Source organism: Rhea americana, unplaced genomic scaffold (genome assembly GCF_003343005.1).
Source record: "Rhea americana isolate MKP2758 unplaced genomic scaffold, rheAme1 scaffold_347, whole genome shotgun sequence".
Classification (NCBI taxonomy): Eukaryota; Metazoa; Chordata; class Aves; order Rheiformes; family Rheidae; genus Rhea; species Rhea americana.
In genome coordinates this window covers 189,676-211,292 of record NW_028186476.1, presented here as the reverse complement: position 1 = coordinate 211,292, position 21,617 = coordinate 189,676, and the positions used below count along the sequence as shown (strand labels likewise).

General features: G+C 42.1%; 1 protein-coding gene across 1 annotated transcript in view; it reads left to right on the top strand.

Annotated features, from left to right (window-relative positions):
• OSBP2 (oxysterol binding protein 2) overlaps positions 1 to 21,617 on the top strand; it is a 157,486-nt gene that overhangs the window by 379 nt on the left and 135,490 nt on the right. Inside the window, exon 2 of the mRNA XM_085311662.1 lies at positions 2 to 126. Within this exon, the coding sequence (XP_085167788.1) occupies positions 2 to 126 (125 nt within the window). The remainder of the gene's footprint in view (position 1; positions 127 to 21,617) is intronic.

Sequence of the window (21,617 nt, the reverse complement as noted above, 5' to 3'; positions counted from 1 at the left end):
GGGGGCGCCGCCCGCCGCCCCGGGCTCCGACACCTACAAGGGCTGGCTCTTCAAGTGGACCAACTACCTGAAGGGCTACCAGCGCCGCTGGTTCGTGCTCAGCAACGGGCTCCTCAGCTACTACAGGTACCGGCCGCGCCGGGGCACGGGGGTGGGGGGCGGCGGGGCCGGGCCGAGCCGAGCCGAGCCGGACCGGGCCCGGCGGGTCCTCCGGCCCGGCTGGGCTCGGCCTCCCGCCGCCGGCCGGCAGAGCGCCGCGGCTTTCCTCGGTGCATATTGCAGCCCCGCTGCCTCCCCGCCTTGTGCAGCTCGCAACCGTCTCGCCGTCCGGCTGAGCGCGGCTTGGTTCGGGGCAGCGCGGCGGCGCCCGGCTGCAGAGCGCGGTGCGAGCCGCAGCGCCCAGCAGACCCTCTTTTCCCAGAGCCGGCACTGGATTTTGTAACACGCTTTCACTGCTTTCTTGGCGCAAGAGACCATTTTTAACGGCATCGAGGCTGAAAATGCTTAGGACAGCCGTGCCGGCAAGGGTAAGCGCTGCTCCTGATGCTCCGGAGAGAAAAGGAGGCTGGGCTGGATGGACTTCRGCGCTGGGGAAGGCCCCTGGGACAGAAGACTACCGGAGGAGGGAAGGCGGCTGTAACCCTTAATGGTGACTCCAGAGTCTTGCCCACCTTTTCCRCTGCCTAGCGTGAGGATGGGCTCTGAGCGTGGCACCCAGGATGCCGCCGTCCTGGGCACCGCAGGCTTYGATCTGCAGTGTAACACCTTTCTGACAGGTCCTCTGTGCTTTGACATCGGTTGAGTGGTTAAAAACACAAACACAGGGATGTTTTATGATATTGTTTGTTTCATGCTTTATTAAAAAAAATACATATGAAAAAATGTGTACGATATACATTAGGAAGGACTAGGTTTGTTCTTTTCTCTGTGCAGACACTAATTCCTTTCTGTTCTACCTATCTTCTCTTTCATAGGGTCTACTTTGATTGCATTTCAGGCAATTTAAGTGATCCCTGATATTAAAAGTGGTTAGAGTATTCTAAAATATGTATCTTTAAAATACCAAGCCATACCAATTAGGACTTTTCTGTAAAGGCTAAGTGAAAGCTATTCTTTCTCCCAACACARAGTTTGTGTTCCTGTTTCTTCTCTGATCAGTGAGCTTCAAGTCACTAACAGCTGTTAGTMTAAAAGTCATCTGGTAGGTAATAGGTCAGAAGTTTTAACAATATGTCTTTCTGGCTACTTTTTTTTTTAAGAAAAAACACTGCAAACCCAGACCAAACAAAAATACTACAATCCCACAAGAACCTAGTTACCTTTTGGTAATTCAGCTAACTTATTTTTTAATCCTTTCTGATATTTTTATGCTTTCTAACTGTAGACTAGGTCTGGACTTTGCAGAACTATGCAGCTTTGAACAGTTGTTGGAATTTAATGCTCTATCTGCAACCTTGTGAAAGTACTTTTTTAATAGCTGCCAAGTCTGTCTGTAGCATAAACAGCTGCTTTTCTTTAACTGTTTTTCTTTTTATTTTAAATTAGAATAGCTAAATTTATTTTAAGACAATTTGATGTGTTTTAGACTGGAAGAACAGAAAATCACCCAAGGAAGTGATTTTGAGCAATGTGTGACAGTTAAGCTAGAATTACATAGTGGAGCTTTTGGCCAGTTCAGATGTGCAGTGGCTACTTGGGTAAAGTACTGCTGGTGACATAATATGCATTTTTGGTAAGACTGATATAAACATACTTAACTACTAGATCTCTATGATACTCTTCAAAACCAGCTCCCTTAATAAAAGGCATACCTAGCTAGGAGTGCCAGCTAGGATTGATTATGGCAGGGATCTCACGTGAGATAATTCTGGGTAAATTGCCATTTTTCAGTACTGCTGGCTAACTGATAGGAGCAAAGAAGCCCCAGGTATCAGGCAGTGCATTTTCATCCATGTGTGCTATATGTGGAAACATGTAAAACATGTGTTGTAAAACATGTGGACTTCTGTTTATTAGACTTTTCATAKAGTGACTGTGAAAATCAAATTTGGTAAAGCTCTCTTAGTATTCGGTGTCTCATTTTCAAGTGGTTCTTTTTACTCATCCCAGCTTTGAAGATGCGTGCCAGAGTTGTCTTTTTCTGTTTGCTACAAAACATTTTACAGGACAGATCATGCCCTTAGTGATAGGTCATTGTGCTCTCCTCAGTGGCTCTTGACACCTTTGTAATTTGAATTTAGAAGATGGTTGTCCTGCTGCACAGTTTTGATGACTTGCATCCTTGTAGCTGTTGACTTTTCAGGGCTATCATGAGGAAGGTAGTAAAAACTTCAATTTGTTAGTGCTTTGAAAGTCATCTTAATTGAAAAATTCTGTGGTGCCTAAGTGCCTCCTTGAGTGCATTGATGCAATTTCAGATTGAAGCTTTTTCGTTTGAATTTCCTTCTGCTCACTGTTTAGTTACTTTTTTTTTTTTTTTTTTAAAAAAAAAACCCTATAAAGATATTTGGTGGTGATTCTTGCTAGGTTTTCTTGTTTGTGGAGTTGAGCTCTTAAAATCTTGTGAGGCCTATTGGGAAGTCTTGTTGTGATAGAGTGTAGGTGGGTGTCGCACCATATGGCAGGAATTACTTCTTGAAGTRTTCTCAGGCAGTCAGGTGGAACTCTTGTTTTCTGCCTGATTGGTTTCCCAGGGACAGTTTTCTGAAATAAGACTTCTAATTAGAATATTCTTTCCAAATTAGTTTGAATATTTAAAGCCTCTTGTATCTTGGCTAAATCTATGGAGGCATACTGCCTGTGAAGCTCCCGTGTAGTATATATACTCATGCTGTATGTTCCCTACTCTAAACCTGTGGAAGATGATAATTGCTCAATAATTCTTAAAGATGTTTTGGGAGAAACCTCTCCTTTGTAGTGAAGTATTTGRATTAAGAAATTTTTCAGAACTCACACATAAAACAGTAGCCCAGGAAGAGATCCCAGGTCTTTTCAGTAACCTCTTCCCTTCTGGTTACTAAGATATTGTGCATTACCTCTCTTGACCACAGAAATAAAAGGGGAGAGCTGGCACACCTGTTCTGCATATTAGGTCCTTCAAAGCAGTTGTGGGTTGGTGTCTGACAAAGATAGATGTGCATTGCACARGTTGGTGCTTGAATGGTTAAAAATGCAACCCAGAAAGGGCCAAGCTGCCTCTCTGAGCAAGGAAAGACACAYAAACGGATGTGCTCTGCATCATTCTCCTTCCTTGGGATATCTTAGCTGGTACCGCATTGTATAATGGTATTTGGAGAACTGCTGGCCACTGTTCAGCCTGCCTGTAGTCTGCTGAGYTTACACTCAGTCTCTTGTCCTTGAAATTATGAAAGCAGGGAGYCTCACCTGCTGGATATTCATGACTCTCATTGCTTGTGAATACCTAGTGTGTTTTGGGGTTGAGTAGGCCCTTATTTTCTTCTGTATTTCTACTTGCCCTTGACAGTCCCACCCCCCCTTTTTTTTTGACTGGCATAAAGATGATGTCAGTACTGGGAAGCTAGTCCATTTGACTCAGTAATGATCAAAAATCTTCCTTCAGACTACAGTGGCATGATTCCACTTACAGATTTATCATTACCTGTGATTAGAGCTTGTGTATGGGAGAATCTAATCACCTTGAACAGATAAGCGTTCCCAGGGAGATTAGAGAGGATTTTTAGGTAAGTATAATCAAAGGTTGGTGTTGGCTCTTCTGGTTGATATTCTAGATGAGTATTGTCTTCTCCAAGCAGCATTCTCATATTTCGAATAGCTTTATTTTTGGGTGGTCTCTACAGGATTGGTTTGTAGCCCTTTTTTGTGGGTTACATGTCTGAAATCTTCARCAATACTCCTGGTAGCCACAGGAAATGGTAGTTAGAAGTTTCAAGTGGAAAAGGAAGAGGGGGGAAAAAAAAGTGCTTGCTGTATGTTTTTTGCTTGTTGTTGTAACCTGAGAGGCTTCTCACCTGATAGCAGTCTGTAGTCCTTATTTCCAGCACTGGGAGGAATTGCTCTGGAAGAATGATCTGATGCCTGGACCAGATTAACTATCCTGCTTGTGTGGAGGGGAAGGACAGTTTGATTCCCTGGAAGAGCTGTGTTTCCCAGAGCAAGGTTCTTYAGATAACTTTATTTATTCAGCAGTTAACTCTTGATCAGCATTTTAAGGTCTCAGGTAGCAAGGAGGCACCCATTACAACCTAGTATTTTCTCTTGCTTCTTGTGCCAGGACTCCAGTTGAAAGCTGAGGTAGTGGATTCAGGCAGGAGTTGGAAAAGTGCTGCTGCTGTTAGAATCACAGGATACTTGATATTGGAAGGGACCTCTGGAAGTCTCTAGTCCAAATCCCCTGCTCAGTGTGGAGTCACTAGGTGAAGTTGCTCAGGGCCTTGTGTTGTCAAGGTTTGAATGCCGCCAAGGCTGGAGATTGCACAATCTCTCTGGGCCTCAGTTCCAGTGTTTGACTTCCCTAATGATTAAAAAAAAAAGTTTATCTAGTTGACACAAAATAAAATCAGAGGAGGAATCAGTCATATTAGCCAAAAACTAAAGTGTTATTCAGTTTCCAGCATATATTCTCCTAGAACGATTTTCATAACAGCTTGTCTTACCACAAGTAGCTGAATGTCTTTGATTACTTTTCATCTTTGGGGTTACTGAGTACATAGGTTTCAAAGATAGCCCTGTAGCTTTAGGGTAACTTTGAGCAACTTGTACTTAATCAGAATTTTAATGCTGCTTGTTATCAGTCATCTTGTTTTTTACATGATACTCATTTTGGCAGTATGGAGTTCTGCTGTTGATTGTTCACCGCTGTGCATTTTTGAGGAAACCYAACTTCAGTGTTCTGTAACTGGGGACATGATGTTTGCACTGTGCCAGTCGTCTCCCAGTGAGGTTCTAGCAGGGCCAAGGCAAGAGCGGAGCTGCAGCTGAGTGGGAAGATGCATGAGTGCTGCCATGGAGTGAGAAGAGGAATGAGCTTTCCTGGGCTGTTTGTTTGCAAACTTGATTTCTCTGCTTCCAGTTTATTACCACATTGAAGGCTCACTTGACWCAGAGCAGCAACTGTGTTTGAAGCTGCTTGTGCTGTGGGAGAGCATGAACCTAGTTCTTACAGATGTCTTCAGCATACTGTGATTTTTTTTTTTTTAGTGTTGTTGCACTGAACCTGTTTACCCCTCGGCAGAGCTAACCGAGTGTTGATTATATTGTTCAGCAGTTGACCTCTGCTCCCCAATACTGTGAGAATAAAAAGGGCTTTTCTTATCAGGATTTTTTTTTTGTGTTCCTTTGGTTGTGGTATTCTTCCCAGTTCTGCTTGTTGGTTGCAACCAACCCACCAGAGCCAGGGACTCTCCTGTTACTTTTTTCACTTCATATTCTTAAAGATGGTAYAGTGAGCCAAGTGCTTCATTTGATGAAGTTGTAGGAGAAATAACAGGTTTATCTTGTGGGAACTAAATTGAGATGACCAGAGRAACAATGCATTTTGTGCAGTATGAGCTGCAGCCTGTATTGCCATCTCAAGGTTGATGGTGTGGTAAACTTCTTGGTAATGTCRCTCTCTTGCAGTTTAGCTCCTGGATATGTTTGTGAGTACACAGCTTATTTATGGGCACAGCTGTGCAGATGCTTGCGAGAGAATAAAATGCATGTTTCATTATTTCTACTCTCAACTCTTTTAGCTTTGTTGYTTGAAAAAAAGCCTAGGCATAGTTATGCCTTTCCTGTATTCTTACTCCCTCACTTTTCCTCTGCAAAGGCAGGGGAAGGTCATTTCTCAGTCTTTTGTTATTCCCTTATATTGCTGGTAGCTGCTTTTCTGCTCTTCCTTTTGCAGCTGGTGGCTAAGGGCTTGTATGGTCTGGCTGGTGCTTAGCAATCRTAGTGGCTTTGCTTCCATCTGAGAAATTTTATCAGTAGTCCTCAGATTTTTCTTTGACTCTGACTTTCCCTGCTCTTTTCTTTAAAAACAGTGGTGGCAAAGCCCCATTGGTCTGTGCTCTGGGATCTCTGCTCTGCACTTTCTGGAAATGATACAGTTGTCTCTTCCCCAGAGAGGGTGCGTACCTGCCATCTGGTTGGAGTTCCCAGGTCTGTGTGTGCTGCCAGGGTAACGTGTATTTAGTTCTAATCTCCTGCCTCAACTGCAAGTTTAAATTTCTGCTTGCTTAGTCTGTCATCCTCTGTACCCACAGTGGATCAGTGGTGAAGGAGCTGATAATCTCTTGCCAGAAGTAATACTAGAAACTTGCTAAGCACTCCCTTGTTTATATTTTTTCTTACAGTATCCTCCTCAAACTACCCCGTTCACTTCTGAAGGGGAGTTTTCAATCAGTGAAACGTGAAGCGTTTTAAATACTGTAACTTGTTTCTGAATGACTTGGACTTCCATTACCTTTAGTTTGATWTCTGTACTACAGCAAGGTAAACTTATTTTCTGTATTGTACTGTGTGTGCAGATAAATTACCTAGCTACAGTGTAACTTATCCAGGTAGTTTTAGATAACTTAGGGATATARTGACACTAGGGCCCTTTGCTTTTCATAGATCTCTTCAGATCTAGTTCTGATGGCCAATAATCAGGTCATCAYCCTGAGGCGAGTGGTCCAAGTCCACTCTCTGGAAGGCGGGCAGCTASTCATATTTTAAACTCCTGAAGATTTGTCGCTGAATTGTGAGAGTGCTAACAGACTTCAGAAACTGAGYTAGCTGTAGGTGTTAAATTTCCTTTCAGATCTTCATTATGCATTTCAATTATTTTAATCATTCCTATGGCATATTGGCAGGGATCTTTATACATTTTATATCAGTCTTTGTTTGTTTTCAGTCAAAAAGCTTGCTTAATAATTAATTACTTGATATTTCTTTCTCTGAACACTGCAGACTGAGAGCTGGAGGGTGCCACGGCTGCGATGTGCTGCTGCTGCGTGGTCAGTGATTGCTGATTCATACAGGCCTGTGTGTGAGCGTGCCTGTGTTGAGCCTTCAGGCTGTGCATGAATCAACTTCACAATTAAAAATGCAAATTGAAAGCATGGTAGTACAGGGCCAGTGACATGACTCAATTGGCAGTGGCAGCCCTGTGATAACAGCTGAGTAAATTTTATCCTTGGTCCTGTTCCAGACTATTATATAATTCATTCTACCTTTGCAAGCATTAGCTCTTCAAAGCTGTTTTGAAATGTGGCTTGCTGCTCTTAGTCATCTCTCCCTCCTAGCATCTCCAGATRCTGTTGCTCTTAACTTTATAACATTTCTGAGCTGTTGGCTATGCTGCTGCTCGCAAATGTAGCGTCATGCAGTTCAGTGTTTACATTGACTGCAGTAATTTTTTTTTTGCAGTGTAAGTAGTGTTAACTCACTGGTGTGCATGTATGTGTTACAAATGACTTGTTGTGAATAACTTGTTGCACCAGGTACAGTATGTTTGCATGTTGTGCAGCAGTCCTTCATTTCACACTGATTTGGRATAAACTGTTTCTGTCAGTAAAGAATGCTGCAGGGGCAGACATAGCGACTTTGAGTTAGGTAGTTTCCACAATACRTGTAAAGATAAATATGGTGCCATAGAAGTCTGCACTTTTTCCCCTTTCTCCTTTAACGCGAAGCAGTGATTCTTAAATGTGTTATTAGTAGATAAATTAGTAGCACTGCAACTGCATGTTTTTTTCTTAATGAATGACAAACTGGTTATTTCCTTGGCATACTTCTAGCAAGGGTTTGCAGCAGTAGTGCTGGATAAATTCTGTACCTGGGCTGACGGTGAAGCTCCTTTTTGGGAGGAGCTACCTGGCACTACAGAGGCATGTGTTTGGCTTGCTTTCTCCATTTCTTCACTGAAGCTCCCTRTGGTGTTAAGTAGCAATTGGTTATAAGTGGAGCTGCATTTTCAGAATTGAAGTGTTGGACTCTACTCAGCAGACTTCGTACTTGGTGCCTGTCAGTCAGTCATCTGAATGTGGAGTTAGAGTATTTGTCACAGAAGAAAATATCCATGGCAACTAATTCACCGGGACTGTGAATCTTTACATTTTTTTGAAATTTTTCTTTCTGTGAAACACAGGGATCACGCTGCAAACTTCTGGTTGTGTTCTCATTTGGCAAAGTCTTCCTGTGCATTACTGTAGCTTCACTGTCCACTAAGGAGCAAGAGACATCTGCAGTACAAGATTTTATTTTTTCCCCACATTTTCAGTCATTGTCAAAAATGATAGCTCTTGGAAACATGCAAAAAACTAAATAGATCGTAATTCAGAATACAAGATAAGCCTGGATGTACTTGGCTGCAAAATAGCTGTGACTGACTGAGAAGCGCTGATGGTAGTAGGAAGGAAACATGCTTATCTCCAGGTGGATGGTGGATGAGTGGAGGATAAGAAATGGATTTGGATTTTGGAGTGGGGAATTATTAAAAGGATTTTGAGTTCACTATTGATTCTTTTCTTAAGTCTGRGAACATCTGTTAATCCCTCATAGCTCTTATATTGTTCTTTTCTATCTGGTAGCAGAATGACTTAAGCTCATATAAATAGCTTTTAATATAATGATTGAAAAAGCACCTTTTTGTCTGGAAAATAAAGAGACGATATGCAGCAACTGAGGGGTGCGAACTGTGCCTACTGGCTGTTAAGAGTTAAGTTAATGAAGTTAAGTTTCAGCTTTTGATTTGGTTTCCTTTCTGAGGGCATCTAGAGTGAGCAGCCAGGCCRTGCTCCAGGGTGACTTGCAGGGGCTGGGTTGATTTCAGAAGCTCAGTCCATGACTGTCATTATTTTTAGACTGACATCTTCAAGCTTTGYTGTTTTCAAATGTGTGTGTGYRTGTGTACACCACTATAGTTGCTGCCGCTGGCTGATGTAGCTGGTTTGTGTTGTAGGCTGTGTTGCTGTGTTTCTCTTGCCTGTTGTGTCTAGCTCTACTAGACTGTGGTTAGTGTTGAGTTGCACAAATGCCAACTGTTTGTTGCCTTGTTTCTTAAATAACCACATGGATGTTCAGTTCTGCAGCATGAGGTCCTCAAGGAGCAAGTAATAAAAATAGTTTGCCATGGCAATAGTAATTATATGCTGCAGAACTTTTAAMTTCATCATGCAAAGAGTTGTAGCAGAGCTACATGACTGTTTYGGCAAGGGTGAATGATTCAGGGAGCTGCTGGTTTCATCAGATGTTGAACTTGGAGTCCTCCCTGGGCTTGTCGCGYATTGTTTTTATGAGTTGCCACCCAGGAGTTCTCCAGCAGACCTTGTGGAGTGAAGGGTACTGTGGGTTTATAGTGTGTGGTCAGCTGAAACTAATACGTGKTAGTACTTTATTCAAACATTTTTTCCCTTCCTTGTCACTTGTGTCTCTCCCTGAGCTGTGTTGGTGAGAGACTGCTGCAGACTCTCTAATTTTGAACCTCTCCTGGGATGTAATTTCTATAAACAGGAGTTAAGAGTCAAACCAGAGATCATTTTACCCTGAAGAAATCTCTTTATTTCTGAACTGCTGCTGGACTGCTTTGTCTTTTTCTGGAAACGGTACAAAAGATGGACGAATCCTCTTAATCTTATGTGATTTGAGCATGTCTGGCATGTCAGCTTATACAGTGTTATTTGAGTTATGTTTTATTGCTTTGAGACAACAGCTAGGACTCCCTGTTGGAGCTGGTGTAGTGTGATGTTAATAGTAGCTGTATTCTGTCCAGGACTGATGAGGAGTACTGTGTGGCTTGATATTTGTTAGTATCTCAATGTATAATTTGATATTTTTTGTTTTTGTGAACACGAGAGTATAAAGCAAATATGGCTAACGTTAATGACTTGGCTGTAGTGTGCTCTCAGCAAATCTGCCTCAGGAGGCAGGGCTGCTCTGCAGAGTGTGATGTGCTGGAGACATGGACTGATGGAAACCTCAYGAAGTTCAAAGGAAACAAATGCGCTGTCTGGCTCTGGGCTGTAATGCCCCAAGGTAGCAGGAAGACTGAAGCCAGCTGGCCGGAGAGTATTTCTGCAGAAGGGAGCCTTGGGGGGCACCTCACTGACCAGGAGTCAGCAGTGGGTCCCTGTTGCGATGACCGCTTGCATTCCAGACTGTGTTAGCAAGTGCCCAGTTGAGGGRAGGGGCTGTTCCCCTCTGTTCAGCATTGGTGAGGTCTGTAGGGWCACTAGGTCCAATTTGGGGCTCCCCAGGGCAAGTGATGGCTATGTTCRAGTGAGTTGAGCAAGGGACACTGAAGTGGCTGGGGCTGAAGCACAGGGTGTTAGAACATGGAAAGTCCCACTGAGGTGCAAAGAAACTTTTTGTTCACCAGGAGCAAGGTCAAGTTCTGGAACAGGGTCTCGGGAAAYCAGAAGCAGAAGAAATTCTTGGAAATACTCAAACCGGCTAGGCAATGTCCTGTGCAGCCTCATCTAGGTGGCTCCGCTCAGAGCGGGAAGGTGRGTTGGAGACCTCCAGAGGTGCCTTCCAACATTGGTTACTGTGTGCTTCTATGATTACTCATCTCCTGATGAGAAGAAAGGCATGGGCAAGTCTCCAAATACAGAGAGGGGAGACTTGAGCAGACCTTAGAGATCATTGGTTAGTGCACAGATAACCCATTTTACTCCTTGTGATGTTGCTTCTCTACTCCGAGATGTTCTTTTTGAGACATCATTTGGGTCCTTGCTCCTGCACTGCTTTCCCAGCTCTTCACCCTGTGATAAGAATTGAGTCGTGATCTAGTAGTGTATGCCCAGGAGTGGGGAGGAAGGGTTRTAAAGATATATCTTGCTGTCAGAGACTGTTCCGTGCCTCATGTTAGGAAATAAGTAGGATCCACTTATCTGAAAAGCTGCTTTGGGGAGGCATCAGTGAGGACATTGCTTGAAGTACAATTCAAGCAGTGTAAYTTCACTGAGTGCTCTGTGCATATCCTGGAGTTGATTTTTAATAGTGCAGGGAGTTTGTAAAAGCTAGTGTTACTCATCAGACTATTCCAGCACAGTGCCAAGCAACTCTTAATTCCTGGACTGTTTGTGGCTGCAGTACTTTTTCTTCTTTGTTTCTCTCTCTCTTTATTTTTAAACATTAATTCTTATTCTCTAAAGTTATAAATTAGCCTCTAAATTTAGGGAAGGACTCTTGTCTGACCACTGCAACAGTCCAAGTATTGAAACGCTAATAGATATGCAAATCTRAAACTATGATGTGATTAAACAGTGCATTAGTGATGCATTATGGTTTTATTAGTTAAAGCTTGTAATAAATGCAGTGTCCTGTTGGAACATCTCAGGTGTTAAAGAACTGRATGAGTTACTAATCCCTTAGAAGTCTGTCTTCCTGTCAGCTCCTGAAACAAATCCCACTCCTAAGTTCTTAGCTGTTTGCTTTTGGCCGGGGTTTCTCAGCTGTGACACTGCTCTTAAAAATGCAGACAACTCAGAAAACAGTTTATACAGGTTGGATGAGGCCTTTCTTCCTCTGCTGTCTCTCCTTTTTTTCTTTTTTTTTCCCCCCCCTCCCTTTTCGAAAAGTATTAAAAAGACTTCTCTTTATGATTCTGTGGGTTTTCCACTTCAAAGAATCAGTAAGATTGGAAGGGACCTCTGGAGATCATCTAGTCCAATCACACTGCTCAAGCAGGGTCACCTAGAGCATGTTAGACAGGGTTGCATCCAGGCAGCCTTTGAAGATCGCCGGAGAAGGAGACTCCACAGCCTCTCTGGGCAACTTCTTCCAGTGCTCCATCACTCTCACAGTGAAAAAGATCCTCCTCACATTCAGACAGAACTTCCTGTCATTTGATTTGTGCCCATTGCCCCTTGTCCTGTCACATGGGACAACTGAAAAGAGTTTGTCCCCATCCCCTTGACACCCTCCCTTCAGGGACTTGTAGACGTTGATAAGATCCCCCGCTCAGGCTTCAAGAGGCCCAGCTCTCGTGGCTGTTCCTGATAGGGCAGATGCTCCAGCCCTCTGATCATCCTTGTAGCCCTACACTGGACTCTCTCCAGTAGCTCCCTGTCTCTCTTGTACTTGGGAGCCCACAACAGGAGGCAGTAGTCGAGATGAGGCCTCCCCAAGGGCTGAGTAGAGGGGCAGGATCACCTCCCTCGACCTGCTGGCAACACTCTTCCTAATACATCCAAGGAAACCATTGGCCTTCCTGGCCACAAGGGCACATTGCTGGCTTATGGTCAGCTTGTCATCGACCAGCACTCCCAGGTCCTTCTCTGCAGAGGTGCTTTCCAGSAGGTCAGCCCCCAGCTTGTACTGGTGCCTAGGGTTATTTTTCCTTAGGTGCAGGACCTTGCATTTGCCTTTGTTGAACTTTATCAGGCTCCTCTCCACCCAGCTGTCCAGCCTGTCTAGGTCTCTCTGAATGGCAGCACAGCCCTCTGGTGTATCAGCCACTCCTCCCAGCTTGGTATCATCAGCAAACTTGCTGAGGAGGCACTCTGTCCCTTTGTCCAGATTACTGAGGAAGAAGTTGAACAGGATGGGACCCAGTACTGAGCCCTGGGGAAATCCACTAGCAACAGGCCTCCAACTAGACTCTGCACCACTGATGACAACCCTCTGRTCTCTGCCATCCAGCCAGTTCTCAATCCACCTCACTGTCCACTCRTCTAACCCACACTTCCTGACCTTACCTAGGGGGGATGTTCTGGGAGACTGTGTCAAAAGCCTTGCTGAAGTCAAGGTACACAGCGTCCACTGCTCTCCCCTCGTCTGTCTAGCCAGTCATTCCATCAGAGAAGACTGTCAGATGGATGCAAGTTCCTTGGAAGTTTTGTTTTAAATTTTAGAAGTTTAGTTGTAGCAGTTTAGGAAGGCCTAGTAGATGTTTTATTCCTTTGGGACGCTTTATGTTGTCCTTTAACAAGTAATTTTTTTTCTGCTTACAGCCTRTAAGTACCAGTCCTTGAACTTCAGTTCTAAGTACCTTAGACTGCACAATGCTTTACCTTGCTACATGTAAGGGTTTGTAATTACTGTATTGAGTTGGATTCTCCTTTGCATCTGCATGCYATGTTCTCCTTTTTGGAGACTTTATGGGTTAATATCATATCTGACTTCTGCTCTTCTTGAAAGAGCACGGTGTTGACATGCGATTATTCYGTAAGACACGTGAGGTGGGACTGATTGAGAATTTTTAGTTTTGATTTCCAAGTGCATGTTAAGTGTAGACTCAGCGAATAATGAGTTAAATTGTGTGTGTGTTCACAGGAACAGAGRGAGGAGTCTTCAAAATGATCTTGTGTGATATGAGTTAAATTCCATAGTGTACTATTTGGTGGCTGAGTGCTAAGTAATTCAGGGGAAAATACCTGCAAGTACTGCTGGAAGGCAGCAGGAAGCTTAGTAGCAAAGCACTCTCTGTCAGGAATGTGACAGTAAATTTTTCTCCTGTAATGTAACTGCTGTGTTTTATGCTCTGTATTCACAGAGTGAAGGGTTAAATGTTTGTAACAGGWGTAGGAACCATGTAATCTTTAACTGTAACATAGTGTGGATTTAATGTTCTTGTGAACTTGTATTCACAAGAGGCATTTCTGTGATGAAGATTTACAATTTCTGTGGTCTTAGAAAGAAAGAACTTATAAAATAATTATAACTAGTTGAAACACCAATATTAAACTGGCTTCTAGTTATGGTAGGAAGTAGGCTGAGGCAACGCATTGTAGGCATGCTGTGAATTGTCTCACATCCCACATGCTCTCATTTGCTTCTGTCAGTTTTCATTGTTTTTGTTGGCATTGTAATGGAAATAAGTTAATCCTTGCAAACCCTTTGTCCTGTGTGAGTAAACTGCGTTCTTACCATTAGGTGTATTTTTTTAATTCACAAATTGTGGTTTATTTATGGAATTGCAACTTGAATATTGGAAGGGGTGGGCTTGTGCTGATTGGGTTTGCTTGGTGCGACTCTGAGGATGTAATGTTGTAAGGTCATCTTCTGCCCTTAACATGTTTTTGCTTTAGTAGCTAATGGGAGAAAACATGGAGAAGTTTGTTGGCTTGGTATGGGAAGAGGAGGAAAACAGCAGGATTGTGGGAACATATGATGTATTAAGGGAGAATCTATAGCCTGAGGGATGTAAAACTAGCACAAATGCTTAAAATTACTGTCCGATTTCAGTGCAGTCTTGTGACTGGAATAGGTGAAAGCATGTAATCCTACTTAGTTCTAGGCATACCTTTTCTCTTTAACATAACCCCAATAATAAACTTTCTGCTGTGCCAGCTCTTTATAAAAAGTCTGTTTCAGCATACAGACGTTGTAGTTCTAAAAGCTTGGTTTTTCCTGACACAATATTCAGACTTGGTCATCCAGCACATTTATTTGGGAAAGGATATCTGACCCTTTCACTAGTATCACTTCTGATCAACCTATTTGTGGTAATTTAGATATTTTTTTCTAAGTTTTTCTGATTTGCCTTGATGAAGCTAACCAAAAGGCAAATCTGAGTTTAGAGAAACCTTTTTTTGGGGGTGTTCTCATTAATATGCTGGTTTGAGATTGGAGAATGATTTCCTACAGTATTGTTCCTTTTCCTCCATGTTATGGCATTTGTTTTTTACTCTTCTGCTTCCTAAAGAAATAACTTTAAAATTTCAGTTTTTTTATTGGTTCTCTTGCTTTACCTATTTAAAAGAATAAAGAAAGGAATATGGGCCAAAAAGTTTTTTTTTTAAAAAAACAAGTCTTCATGTATAAGATCACTCTGGTGTGCCTGGGGATGAATGCAACTTTATTTTTCACCTTTATGAAATGCAGTTTTGTGTTGGCAGTTCATTTTTATACTCTCTTAAAAATTACTACTACTTTTCTGTCCTCTGTATACCCCAAAAAGGCAGTAATGTCAGCTGACGCCATTGGTCTGAAAAATGGCCAAAAAGCAGGTTGAACTTCTTTGCATCTCAGTTGGGATCTCCTCCTTGCTCTTGCCCTGAGCCCATGGAAGATTTACCAAGTCGGAGCCCTTAAGCTCCTTGGGTTTCCCTCATTAGTGAATCTGGTAGCAGATAAAGTGAGAAGGTGAAACAATAAGACAACATCAGTGTAATGCATTTAAAGCCATTCTTTGGACTGGAGAAAGCTGATGGAAGAGGCTGACTTTAGCTGGGTTTGGTTGCTGAGGATCTGTGCCTCTTTCCAAGATATTGAGGTGCTGACAGCTGCACTTTGTGATACTTAAAATGTTGCTCAGTAACCACTTGTGTCCAAAGAAAGCCGCACTTTGGTAGGCAGCAAGAGAAATGGAGTTGGAACTGAAGGTATCTTCCTGGCTGTTAATTTTAGGTGACGGCAAGAGATGGTGCAGAATTACTTAATTTTCATTGCAGTCTAGAGGGCTGAGGAGCTATGCTGCTTAAAGAAAGCACAGTTACAGGCTTGAAAGTCTCTTGGCACAAGGGTTTCTTAAGATTTTTTTTTTTCTGGGAAACCATAGCGTTTTCTTGGCCTCTCATATAGGATCTTAATGTAGAAACCATTGCAAGAGTTCTGTCAGTTGGGTTGGCTTGTGCTGTAGTGCTTTGCTCTTTGGAGATGGGCTAGGGCAAAAGTAGCTCGTAGTCTTATTTTTGGTGTAAATTTAGAAGTATCTTTTGCTTTTACATTCGGTTAACTTTTGGCTTGGAAACAGAGGATGGGTTCTTTTGTGTTCATATTTATAGTGTTTGCCTAACTTTTCTTCCCAAAGGGAAATTATTTTTCTAGAGTTGGAATATTCTGAAGTTTGTACCCTCCTGAGGATTTCTTCATTCCGTCCTCTGTTTGATGTCACAGCAATGCAGAATTTTCTTCGTTTACATCTGTTCCTCCCTTTTTTTTWAAWWWWWTTTTTTTTTCTCATAACTTCTGGAGTATTTTATCTCCTCAGTTACAAACTTATACAAGTGTGTGTGTGACAAGGGAGTACCTTAACCTTTCACAGCAATCTGAGCGTTTGAGAGATCCTTTTTGGAATGCAAAAAACTTACCGTGCCAAGTAAATGTCTTTTATTGGAATTTTGAGAACCTCTTCTTTCTGATGTCCCTGAATTATGCCTGTAAGTCACAGTGGCTCCAGGAAGAATCTGAAATAAGACTAGAACAACAGGGATGGGTCATGTTTCTCCCTTTAAAGAAAATCCAAGAAGCCACTATTAGAATAACACATGTATAAAAAGAACAGCTTTTAGACTGTTTGGCCTGTCTTGTGTCTGACCTGCCTTAACACCTGTATAAACATTTGTTCTTCAATATCTGATGCTTTAAAACTATGCCACAGAATTAAACTCTTCTTCTGTTGACTGGAGAAACTTTCAATCTGTGAGAAAGCTTCAGAGAACGGAGTTCCTTCTAGTTCTGAGCTGTGCTTGTCAATATTTATTTTCAAAGGTGTAACTGTCCATGGTCTCATAGTATATTAGAAGAGCTTATATCAGTATTATGATATTAGTTAATGTACATGGCAAGTGATTTTCCACTTTTTCTGTTTTCAATTTTGTTTTTTCTGCATTGACAAAGCAAACTGACTGTTGCCTTCGTGTGTATTAGCAGTTTGGACAAAAGTAAGCAATTTAAACTGTCCTATTTAGCAAATACATCTCCTTTTCTCCCCCTCCCCCACCTTATTCTGCTGTTTCAAGCAGTCAGATTTTGAAATCATTTAGGGAAGATAAGTGTTTGGCATATCTGCTGTGGAAATGAATGTTGCTGAGAATGAGGTCTAAATATAAACTGTTCCCAGTTTTGTTCCTTCAACTTGAACTTTTGGACACACACTCTCTGGTGCAAGTGAGGAGGAAGTGTTAAAGCCAGCCCTCATGAAGCATCAGGGCCCAGATCTGCAGTGGGGCTTTGGTACCTGCTGGCAAAAAAACCCCTGCTTCCCAGGTGTCTGAGCAGTTGGGTAGGGCTTTGTGGATTGCTCCAGTGAGTACARCATCTCTTCGTGCAAAATGTATCAGATGTTGCTCATTAAGTRCTCGTCTACCTTCCTGATGCATACACAGCCAGCTGCTTTGGAAGGTCTTTGTTTTCCCTAAGTGAATGTGTTGCCAATGCTGCAAAAAGGTACTTGCTGGAGGGCTGCTGGAATGAAATAGAGTGCCTTTGAATAAAATACCTACTACTGYTTCTTTTGTGGATGTGAACCTTGCTTGGGTGGAGGAAGTGGAGAGAAGATTAAAAGTCTTCCTGATTGACAGTAGCTGATACTTGTCAAAAGGTACGTCCTGTGAAATGTTGTCTGCAAAGCTAGCATATAGGCTTGTGTTTTTAGCAGACGAACATTGAGCTCTTCGGTAGAAATAAAATCAAAAATGCGCATGTGCTCTCTCTCTCTCCCTCCCTCCCTCCCCCCCCCAGTGAGAGTACAGCGCAAGTCTGAAACTTTATCAGAGCAGCTCTATTATCCCTATATAAAAACTGGAAGCATCCCTTGCTCCAGAGAAATTCTCTTGATTCTCTTGCAGCACAGTATACTCAGATAACACTGAAAGTCTGGACCAAGCGGCTGGGAAGCTTTCTTTAAGCTGTAGCTCATCCTTCTCTGTGCAAGAGAGCAGTCCTTTATGAAGGTAAATGACTTTGCTTTCCCTCTTGGCCATACATTTAACTTCCTTCTATTCCTGGTAACCCCTAATCCGTACCCGTAGGTTTTTGTAGATAATGTGCAGCCTTAAGTACTGATTTCCAATGCAAAGTGTGGGCATGACTTGGATTCCTGGGCTAAATTCTCTGAAGTGTGTGAAATCTGTGCTTTGTGTGAGTGTATATTCCTGCACAGAGACTGAGAGGGAATGATGTATCCATAAAATTAGGAGCAGTAAGACTGTCTTTTTGGCATTTACTTTGTGAGGGTAAATATACTAACACCCCCTCACCAAATGCTGGTTTGCTATTTTGGAGATTTGTCAATCATCGTTTAATACCTTGCTCTGATAGTTTAATATTATGAGAAAAAATATACAAGATATTTTTTCCCCAGGCTTCATCTTTGATTGACTTGATGAGCAGTCCTCATCTAAGGTGGTGCATGGTAATGAAAATGCAACTGCTAAAGAGGTCTCAAGAGAGTAATGCTAAAAGACTTGCTTTGGGCATTGTCTTGCAGATGAAGCAGCTGAGATGTTTCATAAGTGATCCATTCCAGAACTGATTGGACAAGGATACTGGGGCATTTGGGGCATTTGCAAGGTTTGATCTAAGAGAATCAGATTTGCAGGCCAAAAAAAGCCATTTGCAGTGGTGGTGTTTTTTTTTTTTTCTTTTTTAGCACTTGGCATCTCTAGCTTCTGGAAAGTCAGCTGCCAACATTTTTTTAAATTATTTTTTGGGGTAGTGTTAGAAGAAATGGGAAAAAACCTGCTTTCTGATATACCATCCCTGTGTGTTTAAGTTGCAATCAAATTTTAAGTTTCTGCTTGCATTCCCCTCTCTGTGCATTAATTCTTATGAGAGAGTTGCTATCCGATAAAGTGCTAACCTCTGCACTTTTCAGGAATGTGTCCTGAAGGGCTGGTGGGGCATGCTTGTAACTGATTGTTTTGTAGAAATAATAATGTAGACATAAAAATACCCCAGATGTAAGTTCCTCTTCTAGTTTTCGAGCTCATTCTTCTGCTTAGACTAATATCAGGTTTATTATGCCAACCACCAAAAGACTTTTCTTAACTTGGTTCTGAAAGACAGGCAACTGCGTAGTCTGGTATTTCTTCTCTGAGAAGAACAGATAATTGCTATTGAAATTAGAATATGCTAGACAGATCTGAACACAGTTTTTAAGGATTAAATTTCTGTATGGTGGCCGGAGGCCTTGGAAGTTGGTGTTGTCTGGTGACGTGAAGTATCTGCATTGAGCAGATGCAATTACTTGACAGTATTTAGTGAGCGAATGCAACCCTCTTTGCCWTTTTGTGCCTAAGCCTAAAAATAGAGGAGTAAAAAAGTCTGTGCAGCTGTGTGGATTTTGGAGCTGGCTCAACTGTCCTGGTCATTCCATATGGAATATTTCTTATGGATATACCTGAAATTCTGTGCTATCATTTTAGAGTTGCTTSACACTTGGCAAAAAGCCAGAAGCACAGTGACTTTAAAATGATCTCAGAAGTTACAGGTCATGGGCCATAATTCACGCATGGTGTCTCTGAAGAAAACTTAGTACTGAAAATACTGTTAACATGGGCTGTAACTTGCATGAAGACAGAACTGCTTGCATTAATGGAAATTTCCTGGGAAATGCTCTTCTATCTATATTTGAGTGCCTTGAGAAAGACTGGGTAAGACTAGTACTCTAAAAAGTAAAGTTAAAAAAACATCCTCACCCCAAATCTTTACAGTCCGAAACAATAGGAAATTGTTGCCAGTCTGAGTTTTGAGCACATACTGGTGGGACAAGCATGAAAATTGAGACTTTAACTGTGCCCTCTGTTCTCTTATGATGTTCATGGGCATGTGGACGAGAAAATATGAATGCAGATAATTACAATGGTTGACCTTTATTTTTAACGCAAAATTGCCAAGAGGGACTGGAAGACGAGTGAGAAATAAAAAGTAGAGACTGTGACCAGTTAAATTACTGCCTGAGGCTCACTCCAGTTGTATTGCATTTATTTCAGTGTTCTTGTGTAGTAAGAGCACTTGTCAAATTAACGTTGTATATGGTAGTTTGTTTTTTCTCGCTTTAAAAAACGAAAGGCGAGCCACCAAATATGCAATTCATTCATCTTCCAGTTCATGTGAGTTAACTTTAGTGGAGATCATGGTCTATTTGGGCCAGACCTTCCAAAATTCTTAATTGAAGTGATAAGCATAGTAATCTTAGTTCCACAAGTTTTGCACGTTCTTGCTCTGGTTCTTCAGCATTTTTGTTTGGAACATAATAAGAATGGTAAAGTGAGGCATTTTCTCTGGCCTTTCTAGAATGGGTGAATAGCTTGCTGACTGTGTCCTCTTAAAAAAGCTGAGTTTGTCAGAGTTGTTTTTTGTGAAATTACTTTTGTGCCTTTTGAGCCCTAATCCATGTATGTCTGGAGGTTGTACTTTGGCAGTTTTCCATAGGTGTTGGTGTCYAAAGTTATCTGAACATATTCCTAGAGCAGAGTATGCTATTTGGGAAATAAACCTAGGCAATTTCTARCTTGGGGAGAGTCTAAATGGGACAAAACCCAACACCCTCAAATAAGGATGGAGTGCTGAGGCTGTTACTAACCTATCTGTTTTTTAAGAGAACTTGTTCAATTTTCTCCAAAATTTTTTGTTAGCCATACATGATGTGTTTTAGGATAATCAGTGTCTTGTGTGCCTGTACTATAACCAAAGTCACTGGGAGAGCCCTTTCTCAGTTGAATGTAGATGAAAATACTAAAATAAAAATCCTGATATGAGCATTCTCTGCAAGATGTGATTTTTTTTTTGTTTGTTTGTTTGTTAAGCTCTCTCCTGAGCTGTGGAACCTCAAACTCAGGGTGAAAATAATTGTTACAACTTTAGCAGTGATAAGTAAAGGTGAACTTTAAGTTGCTATATTTGTTGCRTGAACAAGTATCCACTTTGTCTCTTGCTAGTAAGCCTTTAGTAGAAGCATTTTGAAATGGCAAAGAAAYGTGTTTTGAGTAGCCTTCCTTGATGCCTGCTTTCTGGGGGTTTATTAGATGAGCAGCCTAACTGGGACTACTCAACTTGAGTGCACGGGAAAGCAAGGTGCAACAGCTCCAGGGCGTTTGTAGCTTGTGTCTGTTAGTCACAGTGTACTCAAGGGATGGTTAGTAAGAGTAGTTACAGCAGCTGATCAGCTGGTTTGAGTAGGGAGGGGGTGATCTAGAAACTTGAAGGAAGCCATTTGAATAATGGGWCAGGCCAGCAATGGTGCTGTTTTTATCAGCAGTATGATTATTGCTTAGCCATCTCATTGAATAAAACTAATGTTGCTCCCCCCTGGTGTGGTGCAATGCCACTTAACCTACCATGTGTGAGATGGCACCCTTGTTGCAAAAGCCATCGAACCCTAGGCTGATAYTGAATGCTCAGCAGTGTGTGTTTCAGGGGCACACAGTGTTCCCTCTTGATTTGAACCCCCGTCTTGGAGTGCGCAGTGATAAATGGGAATGCTTGGATTTCTCTAAAGCCATGGAAATTAGGGCAGGTCTKTTCTTGCACTCACTCTTGGAAGACTTTCAAGCTTTACAGTGTTTAAAAAAATTCACTGCTTAGGCAAGAGATGCATTTCCTTGAACTTTTGCAGGTCCATAAACAAAGCTAGTCAAAACCGTCTGCAGCTTTCACCCTATCCTCACAGAAACTGCTTTGCTGAAGCTGCTGACCTCCTGTTTGGGATTTCTCAGCTGAGATGGACAACTTTTTTTTTTTTTTCCTTTCTATCTACAGCATCAGCTGTTGGCTGACTGCCCTGCATGGGATGCTCATTCCTTTCATATGCTCTTACTAGGTTTCCTTCTGATTAAGTCTGAGGATATTCTCCCTCTTCAGATATGCTTTGCTTGCTTTTCCCTGAGATGATTCCTGTCTGATCTTTAATTCGGTGTTTGTCAGCAGGTGAGGGCTGAAAGCCCTCCAGTAGTAATGGGCTCCTTCTCGCCAAGGTCACTGGCAGGGAGAGGAGCCTAGAGCTA